General features: G+C 37.6%; 1 protein-coding gene across 1 annotated transcript; it reads right to left on the reverse strand.

The window, feature by feature from the left end:
* Positions 1-65: 65 nt before the first annotated feature.
* tex11 (testis expressed 11) lies at positions 66-15,401 on the reverse strand. Its single transcript, XM_036567737.1, has 30 exons — positions 15,374-15,401; positions 15,004-15,119; positions 12,752-12,836; positions 12,430-12,509; positions 12,182-12,262; positions 10,597-10,716; positions 10,336-10,416; positions 10,114-10,199; positions 9,829-9,886; positions 9,662-9,757; positions 9,303-9,384; positions 9,086-9,164; positions 8,828-8,979; positions 7,546-7,631; positions 7,264-7,401; positions 7,045-7,147; positions 6,803-6,927; positions 5,283-5,368; positions 5,053-5,106; positions 4,878-4,918; positions 4,621-4,707; positions 4,442-4,512; positions 2,541-2,657; positions 2,120-2,186; positions 2,048-2,053; positions 1,843-1,992; positions 1,465-1,573; positions 1,233-1,350; positions 519-686; positions 66-149 (listed from the first exon to the last, which is right to left on the reverse strand). The coding sequence occupies exons 1-30, from the start codon at positions 15,399-15,401 to the stop codon at positions 66-68; spliced, it is 2,754 nt and encodes a 917-aa protein (XP_036423630.1).
* Positions 15,402-19,825: the final 4,424 nt, after the last annotated feature.

The following is a 19,825-nucleotide window of genomic DNA, read 5'->3' on the forward strand; positions in this document are numbered from 1 at the left end:
TGACCATCCCAAACAATGTTACAGGAATTCTGCTGTTAATGAACACAAAACAAATACAAAAGTGACTAGAACCGTTGTTGCTCCTCTATTATGAAAGTCTTCTTGGCTCTGTCAAGCCTGTCCAGCACCTCACTGTATAGACCAGACATCTGAAAAATAACATACTTTACCAAATGCATTTTGTATTCAAGGCACTGACATTGGTTGTCAGTTGAATTTGACATGGCTCTTAATAAATCTTGCACGATGTGTAACTAAACCAAGCCATGCTACAGCAAGCCCATCACTATTATTAACTACAGCTAATAATGTCAGGGTTGTACTTCAATACAACAAATAACAATGACAAACTACAGAATAGATTGTCACCACCCTCAAGGGAAAGAAAAGTATGAAATATATAAATGAAATCCCTTTCTTCTGTTAGAATACCGAAGCCTATTTTTGTTTACAGCTGCAAAGACCTTAGTCTGCCCCTCCCTCACACGCCATGGACTCATCCACCCCTGATTTTATACCTGAGTCTGATAGCTCTCCTGCAGGGAGCCCAGGTGGCGCAGAAAGCTCATCCCCAAGCCACACCATTTCTCTGCCTCAGGGTACTGGGCCAGACTGTACAGCAGTATCCCTGTGTTCCATGCTCGGGTCAGCAGCCACAGGATCTCCAGTTCAGGGAAGTCTTCTGACTGGCGGCAAAAGCAAAAACTGTAAAGCAGGCTAGAATCAAAGAACAGTTTAGTCTAATGAACTGTCAATAATTGAACTCTGAAGACTACAGAGCTGTCTAGAAGAACAGCTTGTAATAAAGGACATCTTAATTTGAATATATTTGTTCAAGTTTAGGAACAGAACAGAGCCAATTTAAATATACATTTTTGAATATGATTATTAACAGTGTATAAGCTATTGATGCTACATATATTTGCCTTTAGAGTTATTCTGACAAAAGTAACATACCCATTTATATTCATGACCGTTCTTAATGTGTTCAGAACAGCACCACCAGTTAGTTTCCTTTAAAATCAGTCCAAAAGGCAAGGGCTACAAAAAGGATTTTCAATTAGGCATCCAAATTGGCAGGAAGAGGTTGGTGAATGGAGCATCTGCTAACTGAAGTGAGGCTAAAAGCCCATTGACAGAAACAGGAGATCTTTTCAGAGATGGGGGTAATTGCATGGCTGAGCTACAGTAGGTCATGTGCGATTGGTGGTGAGTCATGTTGGCCAACTCACTGCTGCAATGATGGACAAGGCCTCTTCATAGTAACCCCACACTTCCTCTAACACGTGGGGCTCCACTTCACACACACCACTGGGCAGAGATAGCTGGATCAGACTGTGCAAACAGTTACTGTTGGGAGCAAACATGAGAAAAAAATATTACTAAGTTCTGATTTGTGAGATTTGTCAATAATTAGGTAATATCTAGCAACATGGTACCAACTTATCAACTTGTTAGACTTACCTGCAGCGTGACAAATCTGCATGCGGGCCTTGTTTGTGTAGAGAGAGGGCAATTCTCAAAGCTTTCTTACACAGCGCCGGGAAGTGGGCCGGGGGTTCCATAGCTAAGGCTGCAAACACAAGGTAAAGTTTCTCATAACCAGTGTACTATAGACGGCATATCAGTATAAATGGGTATCAGTATTAGGATGATAACTGCATAATCTGCTGATCGGATATCAGAGGGACAAATAAAGAATGAAACCCACACAATCTTAGAGTAAGTCCAGCCTGAACTCTTTGAATTCTTCAAGTCTGTACTTTTAGATGTAGGAATATGAAAAACTACATCCCATCAGGCACCAGTAGCTAGATGAATCAATAAACATTTATGTCTCACCTGCAATTGTCTCTAGCACTTTGGTTTCAATGTTATCAAGCTCCAGAACTGACTCCAGCACAGACTCCAGCTTGGGGTCGTTCAACTTGGCGCGAACCTCAAACTCATACAAAAGTAATAAGGTTTCAGTGGGGTCTTTACAACAGTCACCTAAAGAAGTAAGTTGAAGTAATGTTTGTGAAATAAATCACTCTGAAGATGATACCTGTACCTGTACATAATATCTGTGTCTGTACAAATATTAGCCTCTACAAATATCACAATAATTTTACTGTACATTTTAAAGCTCTCCAGACCTCCCAGCACATCTGAATATGCTCCAAAGCTTGAGTTAGGACCTCAGTCTGAAAGACATGGTAGATTTAGCAGGTGAGATACTGCACCCTCTCCTGGATAGTTTAGGTAACAACAAGAAGACCAAAAAGTGAGATCGACTGGGTCAACTGTATGTTTATTTAGACTAATATAATTATATTACCTATAATTAGGTATCTAATACTATTTAACTAACACAGGTATTTCAGTTCACGTTTACTAAAATTAAGAATACTAATTCTGTTTGCTGTTAAAATCAATTTAAAGCCTGTATTTTTTAACATTAATGCTTTAGGCATTTCAATAAATAAATGAAATAGAAAAAAATCATATTCTGAATGGTTTAGTAGTGAATGTTATATAATGTCATATGGTTTGTCTACCTGTTGTTCAGACTGAGGAAACATCCTGTAGATCTCCAGACAGGCAGCAGCAGCCATCAGCAAACAAGTCTTCTGCCCCATCAACACACCTTTGTCTGGAACACAGAACCGTGACAGCTATGCCACCAAGAGAAGAAAAAGGGAAAATTAGAGCACATTCTTTTACAATTAAGATGTTTCATTAAAACAAATATTTGAAACATTATTTCTCTGAAGCTGGCTGAAGTACACTCACTGAGCACACTGAGTACTATTCTATAGGGCATCCTATTTGCTCTCAAAATGGCCTCAATTCTACATGGCATGGAATCCACAAGATGTTGAAAACATTCCTTTGAGATTCTAGTCCATGCTGCCATGTCTGTTGACATGCTCATTTTTCAGGAGCTTTTCCATAGAGAAATTGAGATTTATCAGATGAGGTGAGATTTTTCCAGTCTTTAACCGTCCAGTGTTTGTGAGGCTGCAGCCTCAGCTTTCTATTCTTGTCTGACACATGTGGAACTCGATGTGGTCTTCTGCTGTTGTAGCCCATCCACCTTATGCTAACCATACACTAGAGGACTTTGAAAAGACTTTGAAAGACTTTTGAAAGACTAAAGTCTGACACCCTCTCACAGTCACAGTTTTTAGTCACAAAGTATGATCTTGCAAAACTAGGAATATTGAAGTGTCTTTTTTTGTAAGACTGCAACTAGATTTTTGAGATTATTCCCCATTATGCACTGGTGTAAATTTACAAGCAGATAAACACTTTTTCCTTCCACTCTATAGTGGTACAGATGGGAAGATACGTTGGCTGAGCATGTAAAGATCTGGGACTCGGATCATCACCCAGTGTTTTTTTAAATTAACCTGTAAAATGTGCAGCTACTTTTTAAATTTGACATAAACACTTATCAACAAAAAAAGCAGTGATTCAGCATTGTTGATTAGGTGTTATGAACTAAACCATAAAAAACAAACAAATAAAATAAGAAACCAGTGTAACAGAAAGCAAAAAAAAAAACATTGATGATTCTTCAATAATGCCATTCTTCTGCAAGTCCTCTGCACATTTCATTACATTACTATTACAGGCTCAGTGAGCATGAAATATTAAAATAGCCAGATTACATTTTAAGTAAATATGATTGTTGTTTTAAAGTGGAGCAGATATGCCCTTTTTTACAGAGATTTCAGGCTCTCTTTCTCTCTCTCTCTCTCCTCGAGCATGTGCTCGTCCGCTCGCTCTCACGCGCACCCTTGGCACATCACTATTTGCAAGAGCCAAGACTTAAAACCTAAAATAATATCAAACGCGGTTGATTTTATCGCAGCATCAAGACGAGAAAAAGACTGACCTAAGACCTCCATCCTGACCACCTCACACTAAACGATCGAAATGATGCGAGCGCAGCGCAACGCAACTCCAGCAAGACTCCCATTATTTTATTCCGACACTGGAAATTTGTCTGCTTGAGATGCTTTTCTGCTCACCACAATTGTACAGAGTAGTTATCTGAGTTACTATAGCCTTTCTGTCAGCTTGTACCAGTCTGGCCATTCTCCACTGACCTCTCTCATCAACAATGCGTTTCTGTCCACAGAACTGCCACTGACTGGATGTTTTTCTTTATTGCACCATTCTGAGTACCAACAATCATCCAGCACCGACCATCATGCCACAGTCAAAATCAGAGATCACATTTTTTTCCAACTCTGATGGTTGATGTAAACATTACCTGAAGCTGCTGGCCTGTATCTGCATGATTTTATGCACTGCCCTGCTGCCACTTGACTGGCTGATTAGATAATTGCATAAATAAGGAGGTGTACAGGTGTCCCTTACAAAGTGCTCGGTGACTGTGTTTCTGCCATTAAAGATTAAGATATGCGTGTGGTATTCTATGAGAATTTACCTGATAGGAGAGGACAAAAAAATCTTTCATTCTAACAGGGCTACTCTCACACTGCAGGGCCGTATTCCATGCTAACAAAGGAAATGAAATATGAGACTACAGAACTTCACAGAGCTACACAGTCCTATAAACAGAGTAATCAATTTCAGTGTATATCACAGGCTGAGTGCAATTATTACCAATCCTCCTGAACCAGTTGGCCTCCTCAGAGCACTGGTCAGTTTCCTGGACAGGCACTTGGTTGAGTTGGGGCACATTCTTCAGTGCTGTACAAACAAATAGAACAAAGCAGTTCTCTCCTTCACACACAAGCAAAGATAAATTGCATTTGTGTTTTTTTAATTGACAGAAGAAGGCTACATAGAGATGCACTTACACTTTTATCTGATATTTATATAGTGGTTCCTACCTATCTCATCCATTTTATTAGACCTACCCATCTTCAGATATGATAAGAGGACATCTAAACTGGCATCCCTGTGACAGCTGAAAGAATGTGTCAAGACGCAGAAGAGCAAAGAGCTGAGCCCTTACAAATATTAGCATTTATTGTATGATAGAAATCATATTTGTGACCATCTGTCACAAGCAGACAGCAGTGATCCACTAACCTCTTTTCTTCATTGTCATTCTCCATTGTTGAAAGCACAAGTCGAACTAAACACCTGAAAAAGGTTGGTGTAAACCAAACAGAGATTTCAAAAGACACTGCTTTTTATTCTCAGGTTGTTCTCTCACTGTCAGCACTAAAAAATTGTTTTTCACTTTCTGACATTAGCATATGCAAGAAAGGGGTCAAGGTCAGAGGTTCCAGGCTAGAGATTGTTTATGTGTGACAAACCTGAGGGCAGTGAACACTTGTTCTGCATCTTGTGAGTGTTCACACAGACTCTCCAAGGCTTTCATGGCTGTCTCCAGCTGCTCATTCTACAGTAAATAAAACACAATGAGAATACTGGAAAAAATTCATCATCAAGATTGTCTATTGGTACAAATTGCTCAAGGTAGTTAAATAACAATGGAATGGTGATGGAGGTCAGCGCGACTACCAGGACTCTAAACCAAAATAATAGGTAAACTACAACCCCATTTCCAAAAAAGCTGGGACGCTGTACAGAATGTAGATAAAAATGGAATGCAATGATATGCAAATCATGTAAATCATATTTTAAAAGGAAAATACTATAAAGACAACATAGCAAATGTTGAAACTGAGAAATTTGATTGTTTTTTGAAAAATATAAAATTCAAAATATGCCCATTTTGAATTTGATGCAAACAACACGTTCCAAAAACATTTGGGATGGGGGCATGTTTACCACTGTTTCATTACTTCTTCTTTAAAAAAACACTCTAAGTATTTGGGAACTGAGGACACCAACTGCTGTAGTTTTGAAAGTGAAATGTTTTCTCGTTCTTGTTTGATATAGGATTTCAGCTGCTCAACATTTCGGGGTCTCCTTTGTCATATTTTTCATCTCATAATGTGCCAAATGTTTTCAGTGGTGACAGGTCTGGACTGCAGGCAGGTCAGTATAGCACCCGGACTCTTTTAATTTGGAGCAATGCTGTTGTAATACATGCAGAATGTGGTTTGGCTTTGTCTTGCTGAAATAAGCAAGACCTTCCCTGAAAAAGACATTGTGTAGATGGCAGCATATGTTGCCAAAATCTGTATATATCGTTCAGCATTAATGGAGCTCTCACAGATGTGCCAGTCACCCAAGCCATGTGCACTAATGCACCCCTGTACCATCAGGAATACTGGCTTTTGAACCGTACACTGATAACAAGCTGGGTGGTCTTTTGCCCAGAGGACACAGCATCTATGTTTTTCCAAAACGAATTTCAAATGTTGATTCATTGGACCACAGGACACTTTTACACTTTTTTTAAATGAGCTCAGGCCCAGAGAAGGTGGGAGCATTTCTGGATCCTGTTTATACATGGTTTCTTCTTTGCGTTTTAGAGTTTTGACTTGCTTTTGTGGATGCAGTGATTAACTGTTTTCACAGACAGTGTTTATCGGAAGTGTTTCTGAGCCCATGCAGTGATTTCCACTGCAGAATCATGTCTGTTTTTAATGCAGTGCCGCCTGAGGGCCCAAAGATTATGGCCAGTTTTGGCCTTGTCCCTTGCATACCGAGATTTCTCCAGATTCTCAGAATCTTTTAATGATTTTATGTACCGTAGAAGATGAAAAGCAAAAGTTCTTGCTATTTTATGTTGAGAAATGTTATTCTTGAATTGTTGTACTATTTGATCGTGCAGTCTTTCACAGAGTGGTGAACCCCTCCTCATCTTTACTTCTTTCCCAACTTTTTTGGAAATGGGTTGTATTTACATGCTGTTTTTACTGACCTCCAGGGCAATCTGAGCAGCCAGGCTGAGAAGGTTGGCCGCAGCATTTTCAGTCACATGAAGCCTGTCCTCGCTGGTCACAGGCACCTGGGCTAGGACCCCAATCTCTCTTACAGCCTCAGCAGCTAAGCGGCACAGTTTACATAATGATGATCCATTTCAATGACACTGTTGAAGCGTTATTTTCTTTTCTTCAAGTATTATATACAGTATATTTAATGTATTACATTGCATAAACTGACCCTTCTCTAAATTTTTCTCCAGGACAGCAATCTTAAAGACACTAAAATGTGTGAAGATGCTATTTGGATCACACTTGGCAGCATCCGAAATAGCTTCCTTTGCCTGCAACAAAGATTTACTGTGCTTAATTTTTAAAAAGAAATTTGCATTTGTGTGGCTGTGAGCACTCTCATAAGCATTATTGCTCTATTGTGAATGTACTGTTGGCCAAAAAGTACCCTGTCTAGTTGCTGCAAATTAAGGAAACAGGTTGCTCGGTTTCTCTGCAGTTTTGCCAGGTTCTGATCCAGTTGACCGGCCTTGTAAAAACTCAGTGAGTAGTTGTACCACTGCAGAGCCTCTGAGTAGTTTTTGGCCTAGGCAGCAAAAATGTCACTTGTGTAGTAATAATTACAATAATAATGACAACAATAACAATAATATCAATAATAATTAATAAACAGTACAACTAACACAGTAGTTTGTGGGATTTATAGAAAAAAGGGTGCTACTATTAGTACCTCAAAATTTTTAGAAGCTCTGTCCCATAAAAGGAGATGGAGGGAAGTTAGAGTGTGTGGTGATAACTGCTTTCCTGTGTAATGACCTGAACAGACATGGGACAGCGGGCAATTAAAGGTCTGCCCAACATTTGCAGTTCAACATTCTTTTTTAATTAACATGGCGCCACTACTTAGTTCAAACCTCAGTTCCTAAAAAGTTGGCACAGTATGTGAATGCAAATGTAAACAGAAAGCAGTGAGTTATAAATCCACTTAGACCTATATTTTAACAAATACAGTAGAAAGACATTATTTAATGTTTTACCCTATCAACTAAATTACTTTTGTAAATAAAACTTTTTGTTCTAAAACTGATGCCTGCAACATGGTCTAAAAAAGCTGGAACAGGGACTAGAACTTAAGACTAGAAATATCGTGAAATGCAAAGAAAACATCTTAAACAGCTGATGCAATCATGCTATATAAAATGTAAAAAAAAGAGCAGCCAGGAAAGGCCTAGTCCTTTATGAGCATGGATAGGTTGGAGCTCAGTACTTTGCCAAAATGTGTCAGCAAGAAAATTCCCCTAGTTTAAGAACAAAGTTCCTGAAGAGGTGATTTTAAAATTTTTAGATATTTCACTGTCTACTGAAAAAAAAATCAAAAGATTCAGGAAATCAGGAGAAATCTCTGTGCATAAAGGGCAAGGTCAAAAAACACAACTGAATGCTTGAGAACTTTGATCTTTCAGACAGCACTGCTGCTTCTGTACTGGATATCACCACATGGGCTCATGAATACTTCGACAAACTGTTGTCTATAAACACTGTTCACTGTTCACTGCTTTACAAATGCAAGTTAGGGCTGTGTTACGCACAGTGGAAGCCACATACAACATCCAGAAGCGCTGCCAACTTCTCGGGGCTCAAGCTAATCTTAAATGCACTAATGCTCAGTGGAAATGTATACTGTGGTCAGGCACACAAAATAGACCACAACAATGAAGGCCTGTACAGTTGCACAGCTGAAGACATGCATAATGAAAGAATAGCAAAAATTTTCACTTTCAAAACTGGATCAGTGTATTCACAAAAATTGCATTTGTATTGTTTTCTATTTAATTCAGGTTAGACCGAATTTACTAATCACTGTGTCCGTCTTTATTAGTATTTTACATACTGTCCCAACTTTTTTAGAAGTGAGGTTTGTATTTGCATGCCACTGAATTACAGTGTCGGGGTGATTTAGCTTAGGTTAGCAGACTCAATCGAAGTTTAGCTTGTACTTTAATTGGCAGTACCTGTGATTGCATCCTCAATTTTCTGCTTGCCCAGCAGCTCTTTGCCTTTCTGCAGCAGCAGCTCAATATGCAACAGGAGTACAGTGCCCAGGTCAGGAGATGACTCAAAATGCTGATACATCCTCTTCAGGAAGTCGAAGGATAGAGTTTCTCTAAGAACACATAATGATAGCCCTACTCTCTTAATATGGGCATGGAACACAAAACAAAAAACATTAGACAGTGTACAAGGGAATATTTAGTTATGACAGTTGTTACCTATCTTCTGCCATCAGCATTTTTGCTGTGCTCAGACACACATCCAGAGGAACCTCAGAGTCAAGCAGTTCTGTTAGTCCTATTAAACAGAGAGAGAGTAGAAGGGCAAGAATGATAAAGCATAGCTCTGAGTGACCCTTACCTGAATGTAGGTCAATACATATTTGTTAGCTGTTGTTAGAACCAGAACTTAGATCATTAAAATACTCTGACTCACCGGTTTTAACCACTTCATCTGATGCTCCACTCCGCAGCAAAATGCGGATTTTCAGAAAAAGGCCTGCTGGATGAAAGGTTTCCTGGGGGATAAATAAATCAATAAATACATTAAATTTATATCCATAGATTTCCAGTCGTCAGTCTTTGCAGAAAATGATCTGGTTAGTCGGGTTAGAAATATTGGTCACACATCGCCAATTAAAAAAATAGTGTTTTTGAAATGTTTTTACCACCTTTGTAAGGGGGGGTCAGCACTGAAGGTAGATCTCCAGAAAGAAGGCTAATGACCACTGGTCTAACCATTTCTTAAACAAGTACTAGCAAAACTTTGCGGTGTTTACTTTTATAGCATTATACCTTATTTGCCAGGTTCACTGCATGAAGAGCTTTATCCTTATCCTTGTGACAATCCAGTTCCAAATAAACTGTAGCAAGAAGTCTCAAGACTTTGGCCTGAAAAGAGAATATACTGCAGTTTCATTAACTGCTTAAAGAGTAGCAAAAAAAGTTTACCAAATACTTACTTGCATCTCTGGTCCTGGGGAGTACTTTGGATTCATCTTTCCTATATCATAGCTCTGACTGAAAATGACAATAAATCATAAGTCTGACAACTAAATGTAAAAATGTCACTTTTGAGCAAAGTATTCTTTTTAAAGCTCATCATACCAAATCATTTTAAACTAAAGAAATGCAATGTGAATAAAAAAATCACCTCATAATCTATAATAATATACGAGCAGCAACACTGCCAATTTATCATTTGTACTGATTAACACATTTATATTTACAGTTCAGTACAGTCTCACCTGAGCCAAAATGAACTCTCTTCATGCTTATGCTGATTATATGTGTCTACTCCAAAGTTGTAGCAAATGAGAGACAGATAGCCAGTCTAGAAAAAAATTTCAATAGGAAAGCAATTTTTGAATATATTAATATTTACTTATATCTTGCAAAATACATTAGAATAGCAAATGAAAAAACAAGAACATAAGATCAAGATATTTTTAGAGGAAAAAATGACACACCTCCTTGGGAAGCCTCAGAAGCATCTCTTTACATCGTTGTATGCAGGAGACTGCCTCCTGGTGCTTTTCTTGAGCAACTGCCTGCAAAGGAAACACCATTATATTAAATAAAGTCTGTTTCTTTTTATTTATACACTGTCTATCTATTCATGTATTGTTTCTTGTAATAACTTCGCTTTCAGTCATTTCATACTCATTGCAATGAATGATTACTTCACTTAAGAGTAACATATGTACTATACACAAGCTATCTTTGCTCACTGATTCAGCTTGATAAGAGAGAACCCGTAGCAGGTCTTTCTCTACATCTCCTTTCAGTGTGTTGATATCAGCAACAGAATCTCCATGGGATGTTAGTCTGCAGTAAAGAGTCTCCAGGCTCTGTGAAATCATACAAAACATCCATTATTACAGTATCAAGGGGATATATTTAGATCAAAAATACATTATCCAAACAAAACATAAAAAATACAAGCATTGCATCAGAGAAAATTGGCAAGTCTACATAGAGTGCTGTAAAAAGTATTTGCCCAAAGCCAATTTCCAACTAATTTTAATATAAGAACAAGTAAACGCAAAATTCAGCTTTAAGTGATCATTCCATTTATTGAAAAGATTTGTTCAATAACTATATCACCCATGTGAAAAAAGTAATTGCCCCCCTAAGCCCAACAACTGGTTGTGCTTCCCTTGGCAGTAACAACCGCAATCAAACAACCGTGATAACCTGCGTTGAGTCTTTTACATCACTGTGGAAGAATTCTGGCCCACTCTAAAACAAAATTGTCTTAATTTGGCTACACTGGAGGATTTTCAACCATGAACTGCCCATTTAAGGTCTTGCCACAGTATCTCAAAGTCAGGACTTTGACTTGGCCAATCCAAAACCTTAATTATGTTACTTTTGAGCCATTAAGAGGTCGACTTGCTTGTGTGCTTAAGATCATTGTCCAGCTGCATAACGCAACTTCACTTGAGCTAAGGTCACAAACTGATGGGCGAACATTCTGTTTCAGGATTTTCTGACAGAGAGCACAATTCATTGTTAATGGTCAGTAGTGGTTTACGTCTTGCACCTCTCCCATAATTGCCATTTTTGCCCAGTGTCTTTCTTATTGTTCTTATTATCTGGGTTCTTTTGTGACCTCATGGTTAAGTCCTTGGTGAAATTTTGGTAGGCCAGCCACTCCTAGGAAGGTTTACCACTGTTTCAAGTTTTCTCCACTTGTGGATAATGGCTCTCACTGTGGTTCACTGGAGTCCCAGAGCCTTAGCAATAGCTTTGTATCCCTTTTCCAGACCGGTAGATATCAATGACTTTGTTCGCATCCGTACTTAAATTTCTTTAGATCGTTGCATCAGGGGCTGCTTTTTGAGACTTTCTCACCTGCTTCACATTTCCAGACAGGTTCTATTTAAGTGATGTTTAGATCAACAGGTCTGGTGATAATCATGCTTGGGTGTGGCTGGTGAAACGAATAGTCAATTGAATTTGGTTAACTGCTTGATTTAGTAGCTAAGGAGGCAAATACTTTTTCACATAGGGCCATGTCAGGCTGAACAGGATTTTTCCTTCAATAAACGAAATAAAACAGCATTTTGCCTTTACTTTGGTTATCCTTGTCTAATATCTAATATCAAAAGCAGTCTGATCATCTGAAACATCCCAGTATGAAAAACATGCAAAAATAGAAAAAATTAAGAAGGTGGAAAACACTTTTTCACAGCACTGCAGCCTCATGGCTTAACATGCACAATACCTATGTGTGATGCCCTATCCTGTATACTTCCATTTTGTCCCACATTTTGTGAGCATACATATTGAAAATGCTAAATGTATACTTACGTTGACAGCAAGACTTAAAAAATCATCAGCAAGTTTGGGGTTTTTACAATCAAGCCATGTCCTTCCTGTTTTACTGGCCATCTGCAAAACAGATTTTAAAATGCAATTAATTTTCAACCAGCAAAAAAGATGAGATGCTAAGTTGCATAAACTGCATTATAAAACAGAGTTCAAAATAATTAGTGTTTTCAGAACAAAGGGAGGAATTCTGAAAAATAATAAGAAATGCAGTAAGAGGACAGACAAACCAAAATCTGCTTGCGAATGGCATTCTCTGATGGGTTCTCAGATTCACATAAATAAAGGAGTCTGCAGGCCACATGACGCACTGAAACACACATAAGAAAAATAAAATCTCGTGGTGTTTTGACAAAATTTAAGGCTTATTAAATACTAAGGCTTATTATTCAGTAACTACTTAAATTGCAATGCAAACTAGCTGAGTTATTCTTAGGTTGTAATAGTGTGTAGTAAAACTCTGGACCTGCCAGTGGGTCCTGGACATTTAACAGGTTAAGCAAAAACTACTAACTACTGTTTAACCCCATGATAACAGCACAGAAATAGAACCTTTCGCTTTTTGTTGTTTGTTGATATTCGAACCAATATTTTTGGTCACAGCCCAGTTCCACAACTGAATAGCATTTTCTTCAACCTACAAAAACAAAACATGAAGAGAATTTTTGGGTGAAATTTGATTTTTTTTTTTTTGTTTTAGCCTTAGCAGCATTGTCTGAGTCTGAAAAAATCCTACATTTTTCGCTAGTGTCTTGTCTAGTACTGGTCCTCGCACAAACATAAAACATTAAGTAGGAGCAACTCCATTTTACAGTGATACAAGTTTCAAGAAAAAAAGTGTAACGAGACGAGACGAAAAAAGATAGAAATCTGAGAGATAGAAATGTAGAAATCTGCATTTGAGATTGCTTTAAAGCTTTAAAGGTCTAAATCAGGGGTGCACAATGTTACACACAAAGGGCTGGTGTGGTGGCAGTTTCTCATTCCAAACAAGCAGGAGCATATGACTCAGTTTAAACAACTGATCATGTGTGCTCCTGCAACCGGATGGAATGAAAACCTGCAGCCACGCCTTTTACAGGTAAGACTGGACACGCCTGATTTAAATGACAATGTAAGTAGTAAAAAGTTTTCTTCCTCCTGGAAATGTAAGAGTATCCATTTCAATAATACTTAAGTACAAATCTTCCAAAATAATACTAAGATGTAGTTTCAAAGCATAACCACTCAGGTATTTTCTACCCAATCAACCTTCAAGGACATTCCAGGATCCTGGGACATGCAAACTTGCTCAAACGAGCCAAAGCATCTTTAAAGTACAGGTTAATTCAGTTTACTACGGTCACTGTAGAGGGAACATAGAAGGTACATAGTTACACCACACATTCATCAGACTCACAAGCCAAAAACTGTTATCAAACCTCATATTGTTATTTACAAAGCAGTCTGTACAGCTTTAGGTTTATACTCCAACACATCTCACTTAAAATTAAACAAATGAGGTTAAAGGGCAGAATGACAGGGTGCACTGGATGTGCAATTAAGGTTACCAAAGTAGCTGGACAAATGAAATTAAACCGTCATATTTAGTGCTTGGTTCCAAATCCTGGACAATCAATGACCAGCTGAATTCTGTGACTCACCAACATCATTAGATTCTAGTATCTTCTCTGGTGAAGCTCTGCCTGGCCTGTAATGCCAAAAATTTTAGCTCTTGTTTTTGCCCTCAATCTTCTTCAGTAACTGAAATGTATGATCAGTGAGATTTAGATTTGATTTTTCTCACCTTTTGGCATACACAGTGTGGGTAAACAAGTATTCAGGCACTTTTGTTTTTGTTATTAAAATATTTCCAGGGCACAGATCCACTTCAAATGTACACAAATCGTTTGGCTTTGTACTTCTAAATATGAACAAAAAACTATGTGTTTCTAAACATAAACATAAATACCTAAGCCACCATCTATCACAGATGAAGTGGTAAATTCAGATCCTAAGCAGCTGCTTTGTTCCCTCCACATCCCTCTCCCTATCACTCTTCACCTCATCTGTCCACTAAACTTTATCAGTGAATGCTATTGGCTTTTTTATGAACTTTTAGCAAACTGTAACATGACCCTTCTGTTCTTGTGGGTCATCTGAAGTTTGTTTCTTGAGGTAACTTTTTTGAGGTCATAGTATTTGGGAGATGTTCTTAATCTACTTAATTGCTGAAAAGGTTTTTTCTACTTTCTGGATGCAACTGAGCCAGCAATGAATGTTTTCACATTATTTGGAATTTGGGAGTAGAATTTATATCATTACTCAAAGAGTACTTTCATTTTTTAGTTTGATTAAAATTGGTTTCCTTAAATTCAAGACTCAAAGAGGTACTGTTGTGCAAGATTTGTACTTTACTCAAGTAGGTTAACTGGAATGGAACACTTTTGAGTACTTTTACTCACATTTTCAAGAGGAAAAAAATATTCTTGTTATCGTTTACATTTTCATTTTGACCTTCCAAGTGCTTGTTACAAATCTCAAAGACCAGATGTTTCTATTTTTCCTTTGACAGAGTTCCCATCCATTTTAATCTATTTTTATTAAAACATTCAACCAAATTCATATCAGTGTAAAATGCACTCCTGACTACTAGCAGTGCTCCTGCCATTTCATTTAAAAACATCAGGGGTTACGCGACCTACAAATGTACAGCAAAAATGTCCAGCAAAATGCATGGCAAAGTAACAAATGACCGGGACTTGCAGCCTGTGGCTTCAGACTTTAGGCACTACAACTCATCCTAAAACAGGCAACTTAGCCACCTCCGAGTCCTGTATTGTAGTGGGTTTCTCAAGTGGCAGAACTTCATCGAACAGCTTCTCAATCACTTCGTTCACGCTTTCATTACATTGTTTGTGAAGGAGTTTCTCTGAGAGGCCTAGGAGAGAAAACAAAGATTATAATAACGGTATCTCTCAGTTAACGTTAGTGGAAATTGTGTAATATAACCTAGCGTCGCTTTTGAATATAAGCCACACTGGACATGTCTAGCGGTACCTAGGTTATCACTTGGAAGTAGTGAAGCTACTTGGCTAGTTAGCTAGCTAACCTTACTACCACAGCAAGCTAGTCACCCTAAACTTAGCAAAGTTCGCCTCTAACGTTAGCTAGTCTTCTGACGACGCGTCTTACCTTTTACGGTAATGACAGAGAGTTCCATGTTATTAACTTCGGGACACTGTGTGTATAATTCAGTTTGTTATGTAAATGAAACCAGAATACGGAGCATTTCTGCTGTATTAATAACAAACGTGTCTCCTGTCACTGACTCACACAGGAAGCTAATAGCTAACTATCGAGTGTGTCGCGCGGCCTCTTTTTCGCGAGTTTCGAGAGTCTCGAGAGTTGAACGTTACTCGGTGAGGATGGACGAAACGGCGATCAGAGAGAAATGAGAAGGGCCGTGAAAAACCATAGTCGCTTGTAGGTGGTAACGATGCCTATATTTCAGATTCGATGCGATTTTCGATTCTCTGGTCAAATTTAGATATTTTGTCAGTTTTAAAACTGAATGTATTCTAGAGCTCTAAGAAAGTTGCACTGACAGAAAATGTCAGATGAACTAAAGGTGATGTTTGTGTGCTGAATTCTATCACCCAGGGTTCTACGTGATGACAGGGACAAGGAGAGGTTTTTGGGGGTGCTGAAATTTTAAACAGTTTATGTGTGAAGTGACTGACGAGGTCATGCAATATTATTCGCCTTTTTTCTTTTTTTGCCAATTTACATCTAATAGAGTGTGTTATGCAGTGCAGTTTCTACTAGTAAATACTATGAATCCAGACAACTGTTGTGTAATTTTTACTAGTCATAATATCAAGTATACATATCCACAAAGCCATTTTAACTAGTCATGTTGCCAGGATGACATACCAATAATGTAATTCTGACCAGTCATATGCTATCATTGATTTACATTGAATTTTTATTCTCTCACGTATGATTTAATTTTTACTAGTAAACCAAACATATCTACATTTACATTTTTACTATTAGAAATTCTAATCACAGATATTTACACTAATTTTGACTGGTCCACATATCTATAGTTGGGTTTTGAATAGTAGAAATGCTAATTCAAGATATCTTTAAATAGTTAAACAAATAAAGTAAGAAATTAATAAATTGGTACGTGAACGTGTCATTTAATATGTTTTAATGTCAACAATTCCTTCCGCCAAATTATAGTTCCTTTACAAGCCTCTTGTTGCTGCGTCACAGTAACGAGTTCCGCTCACTGGCTGCACAGCCGGCAGGTCGTTCTCCAGCTCTTTACACTAAATTCCCAATCTGTTATCACCACTGAGCAGCTTTTCTGTTTTTTATTGCGGCAGTTTTATGGCTCAGTCGGATTTGGTCAGACTCTGAAGATGAGACCACACGTTTGGCGAATGGTATTAGGTTCATTTCTGGCTTATTCCAGGTTGTTTAGGTGTTCCTCTGTCACAGTTGCCGACTGAAAAGCTTGTGTGTAGTCTCATCTTTAGAGTCTGACCAAATCGGCTGTCGGTCACATGTGATCTTAAAAGTATCCATTTTCTGTTTGTGCGCAAAGTAATAAGTACAAACTCGCCAAAGTCGTTGCTTAGCAATGGCGTCTCAGCGGAGTGATACAATGTTTGTGAAAAACCCGTGATGTTATGGCGAAATAACAGCACGGTTACAACAGAGCAGTATATATATACATATATATATATATATATATACACACACACACACACACACACACACACGTTGGGTTACAACGCCTCTCAACCAATCAGCTTGCGTGGCCGGAACTAACTGTTGTATACAATTAGTTATAACATGCCTTAAAGGTATGTATAGGTTTAGATCTCTAAAATACAGAATATATAAAATTCTGTTTTGACTATTAATATTAATATTATTGATAGCTAAATGTAGATCTATAACTAGCTATTATTATTAGTTTTGACTAGTAATAAGTAGATTTTATCTTTGTATATGTAAGGTACAGATATCTGTAATTATGTTTTAACTAGTAGAAATAACATTAGAATGAGTAATAATTCGAAATAATATATCTAAAATTAAAGTTAAGACTAGTCATAATAGATTTACAGATGTCTTTATTGAAATTATTGCAATTTAAAATATAGTTTTGGAGATCTAATCCTGACTAGTCAAAATTATGTTTCAGATCTCTCCAATGGTTTAATGAATACATAAACAATTAGGATTTTGTCTTTTAATGCATAATCATGAGAGCGACATAAGGCAGGAAAAGGGTGGTATGCGTGTAGCTATTCAGTGCAGGGCACAAGATCGAAAGTAGTTGAGAAGGAGAGGAATGAAGGATAGAGGAAGAATCTGACCCATTTAAAGTTTTAAATGTGGTCATATTAGTGAGGGAGTGACTGGAGTGCAGGTCAAAGTCTATATCTTGTGCAGCCACTTAATTAAAAAATTTGAAGGTTAATCAGAATTTAACCAAATAAGCTAAACATACATTAGCATGTATACAATTTGGCAAGCTATAAAAAATACATTATGACATTGATTAATAGATAAATGTAAAAGCCAAAGTATCTCCCGCCTCTTGCCAAATGCAGGTAAATATTGGCGAGAGATTTGCCTCATACACCAGACTTGCATTGTGCAGAGTTATTGAGTGAAAAGATAGACTGCTGTGTGTGTGATAACAGGGCTTTAATGATACACAATGAGCAGCCATTGATATAGTAGTCAGAATTATGTTTTTACTGAAAACTGAAATACATTTGTATCACTGGTGTAATTTTAGGCTAAAACGACTTGCCATTAAGACACACTTTGAGCAGGTGATATAATGGTTGATAAAAACTTCATTATTACAGTAGATGACTTTTTAAAGTTTAAAAAACAATAATAGGCCACATTGGGGTTTAGAACTGGCCTATAACTCTGCATAGACTTTCTCTCTTTGAACCTGGGTCTGCGTGTGATTAAGTGATGCGCCCTCAAAGCAGCAAACAGTTTTTGGCTCACTGTAATGAAAATATGGAGTTCACTTAAATGAGGTTACTGTACAGCTACAGCAGATTTTAAAAACATAAAAATGCAAACTCCACTCTAAAACTAGCACCCATGGGTCTATGCTCAGTTCCCAGCAAACACAGTTATGTTGTTTTGGTGCCACAACTTACTGAGGAATTACATTTCAACGTTGTGACAACGTTATCTGACAACGCTGTGAAAACGTTTTCAGTACTTTGTAACAACCTTCTCATAAGCTCCGTTATGTTGTGCCTGGAATTTTGTTCCAAAATAGGTAGTCATAACACCGTACGGCAACATTACTGAATAATGAGGTTGTGACAACATTGTTTAGAACTTTGACAACATTGTAATAAAGTAGACAATGTTGTGCCAATGTTGTGAGTTTGCTGGGTTGTTATAAAGTTCAGAGCTTTTTATTAATATTATTATTTTTAAAAGTTGCAATCCTGAAATCAGGGGGAACTGCAGCCCCCTCAGCACCCCCACTTCCGGCATCCCTGAGTAGTAGATTTTTGCTGTTTTTTGGTTTTGGAGTGTCCAACCGTGGTCAGGAAGCATGCTAGGGCCCTGTTTCCACTGGTGCCAAAATTCTCAGAGAAGAAATCCAGATGAGTGTTCAGAAAATGTGTTCTTAATGACTGTACAATGTCTTATTTTTCTGTACAATGTCAATAGGTCACTCACTATAACTCACAGTAGGTCACTGCTATCTGTGAGTAATAGAGCAGTTTGATTGCATATTTGAATTCAGCATGCAGCATGTATAAACACAAATTAGTTTTCATGTGACAAAAGGTTTGTTTACCAGTGTTTTATATTACATAGATTAGATTGGCACAGATAAATACCCAAAAAATGGTTTAAATAAAAAGACTTGTGCAAAGTAGTGATCTTACATCAGATCAAAAATCAGATAAAAAATGGAGATACTTGTTTTTTTTGGACAGCAACATATATGAAGGTTGCCCCATAGGTCTGTAAAAATGATACTGAAGAATAAAAGTACAAGTGCTATAAAGCTGATATGAACAAACTTAAAATGTGTCTAGTTTTAAAAGCTGAGTCTCTATTTCATATTTCGTATAATAAAATGTTTAAGATGTAAACAAAGTCATTCAGGTTTGATGTGAAATGCTCTGAAAACTAACCAAATTAGAAGTGATCACAGTGGTGGTAATAGGAACAATATGCCTGAAGAATTTAATGCCTCTAAAAGCTACATCACAGAAAGTTATTTCATTAAATGTTTATACACTCCCTGATGGATAAGACATTGTTTTACAGTGGTTGTGAGATAAGGTTTTGGCCTAAAATCCATTCATTCATAACAAAGAGGTGTATGCAGAGCATTGTAAGGCACATAGTATCCAAAGAAAACTTTTTCCCCACATTTACCACTTTTTTTACCAACATTAATTCTAAAACTCAGAAGACACATGTAGGTTCACTGGTGGTTTTGGATAGTAAATAAAATTTCTATACTTACATTGTAGACATCTGGACCCTGGTTGCTGTGACCCCCACCTGAAAGAAATCTAAGTAAGCAAATTTCTCTACATTGAACTCCATACAGTCATAGCTCAC

This window comes from Colossoma macropomum, unplaced genomic scaffold, assembly GCF_904425465.1.
Source record: "Colossoma macropomum unplaced genomic scaffold, Colossoma_macropomum, whole genome shotgun sequence".
Taxonomy (NCBI): Eukaryota; Metazoa; Chordata; class Actinopteri; order Characiformes; family Serrasalmidae; genus Colossoma; species Colossoma macropomum.

Coding starts and splice junctions, on each gene's coding strand:
- tex11 (XM_036567737.1), bottom strand. CDS start 15,401: ATGGAACTCTCTGTCATTACCGTAAAAG. Junction 12,837..15,003: donor CTACAATACAGGACTCGGAG/GTGGCTAAGTTG, acceptor TTGTTTTTGTAG/GTTGAAGAAAATGCTATTCA. Junction 10,417..10,596: donor TCTCTTATCAAGCTGAATCA/GTGAGCAAAGAT, acceptor TTTCCTTTGCAG/GCAGTTGCTCAAGAAAAGCA.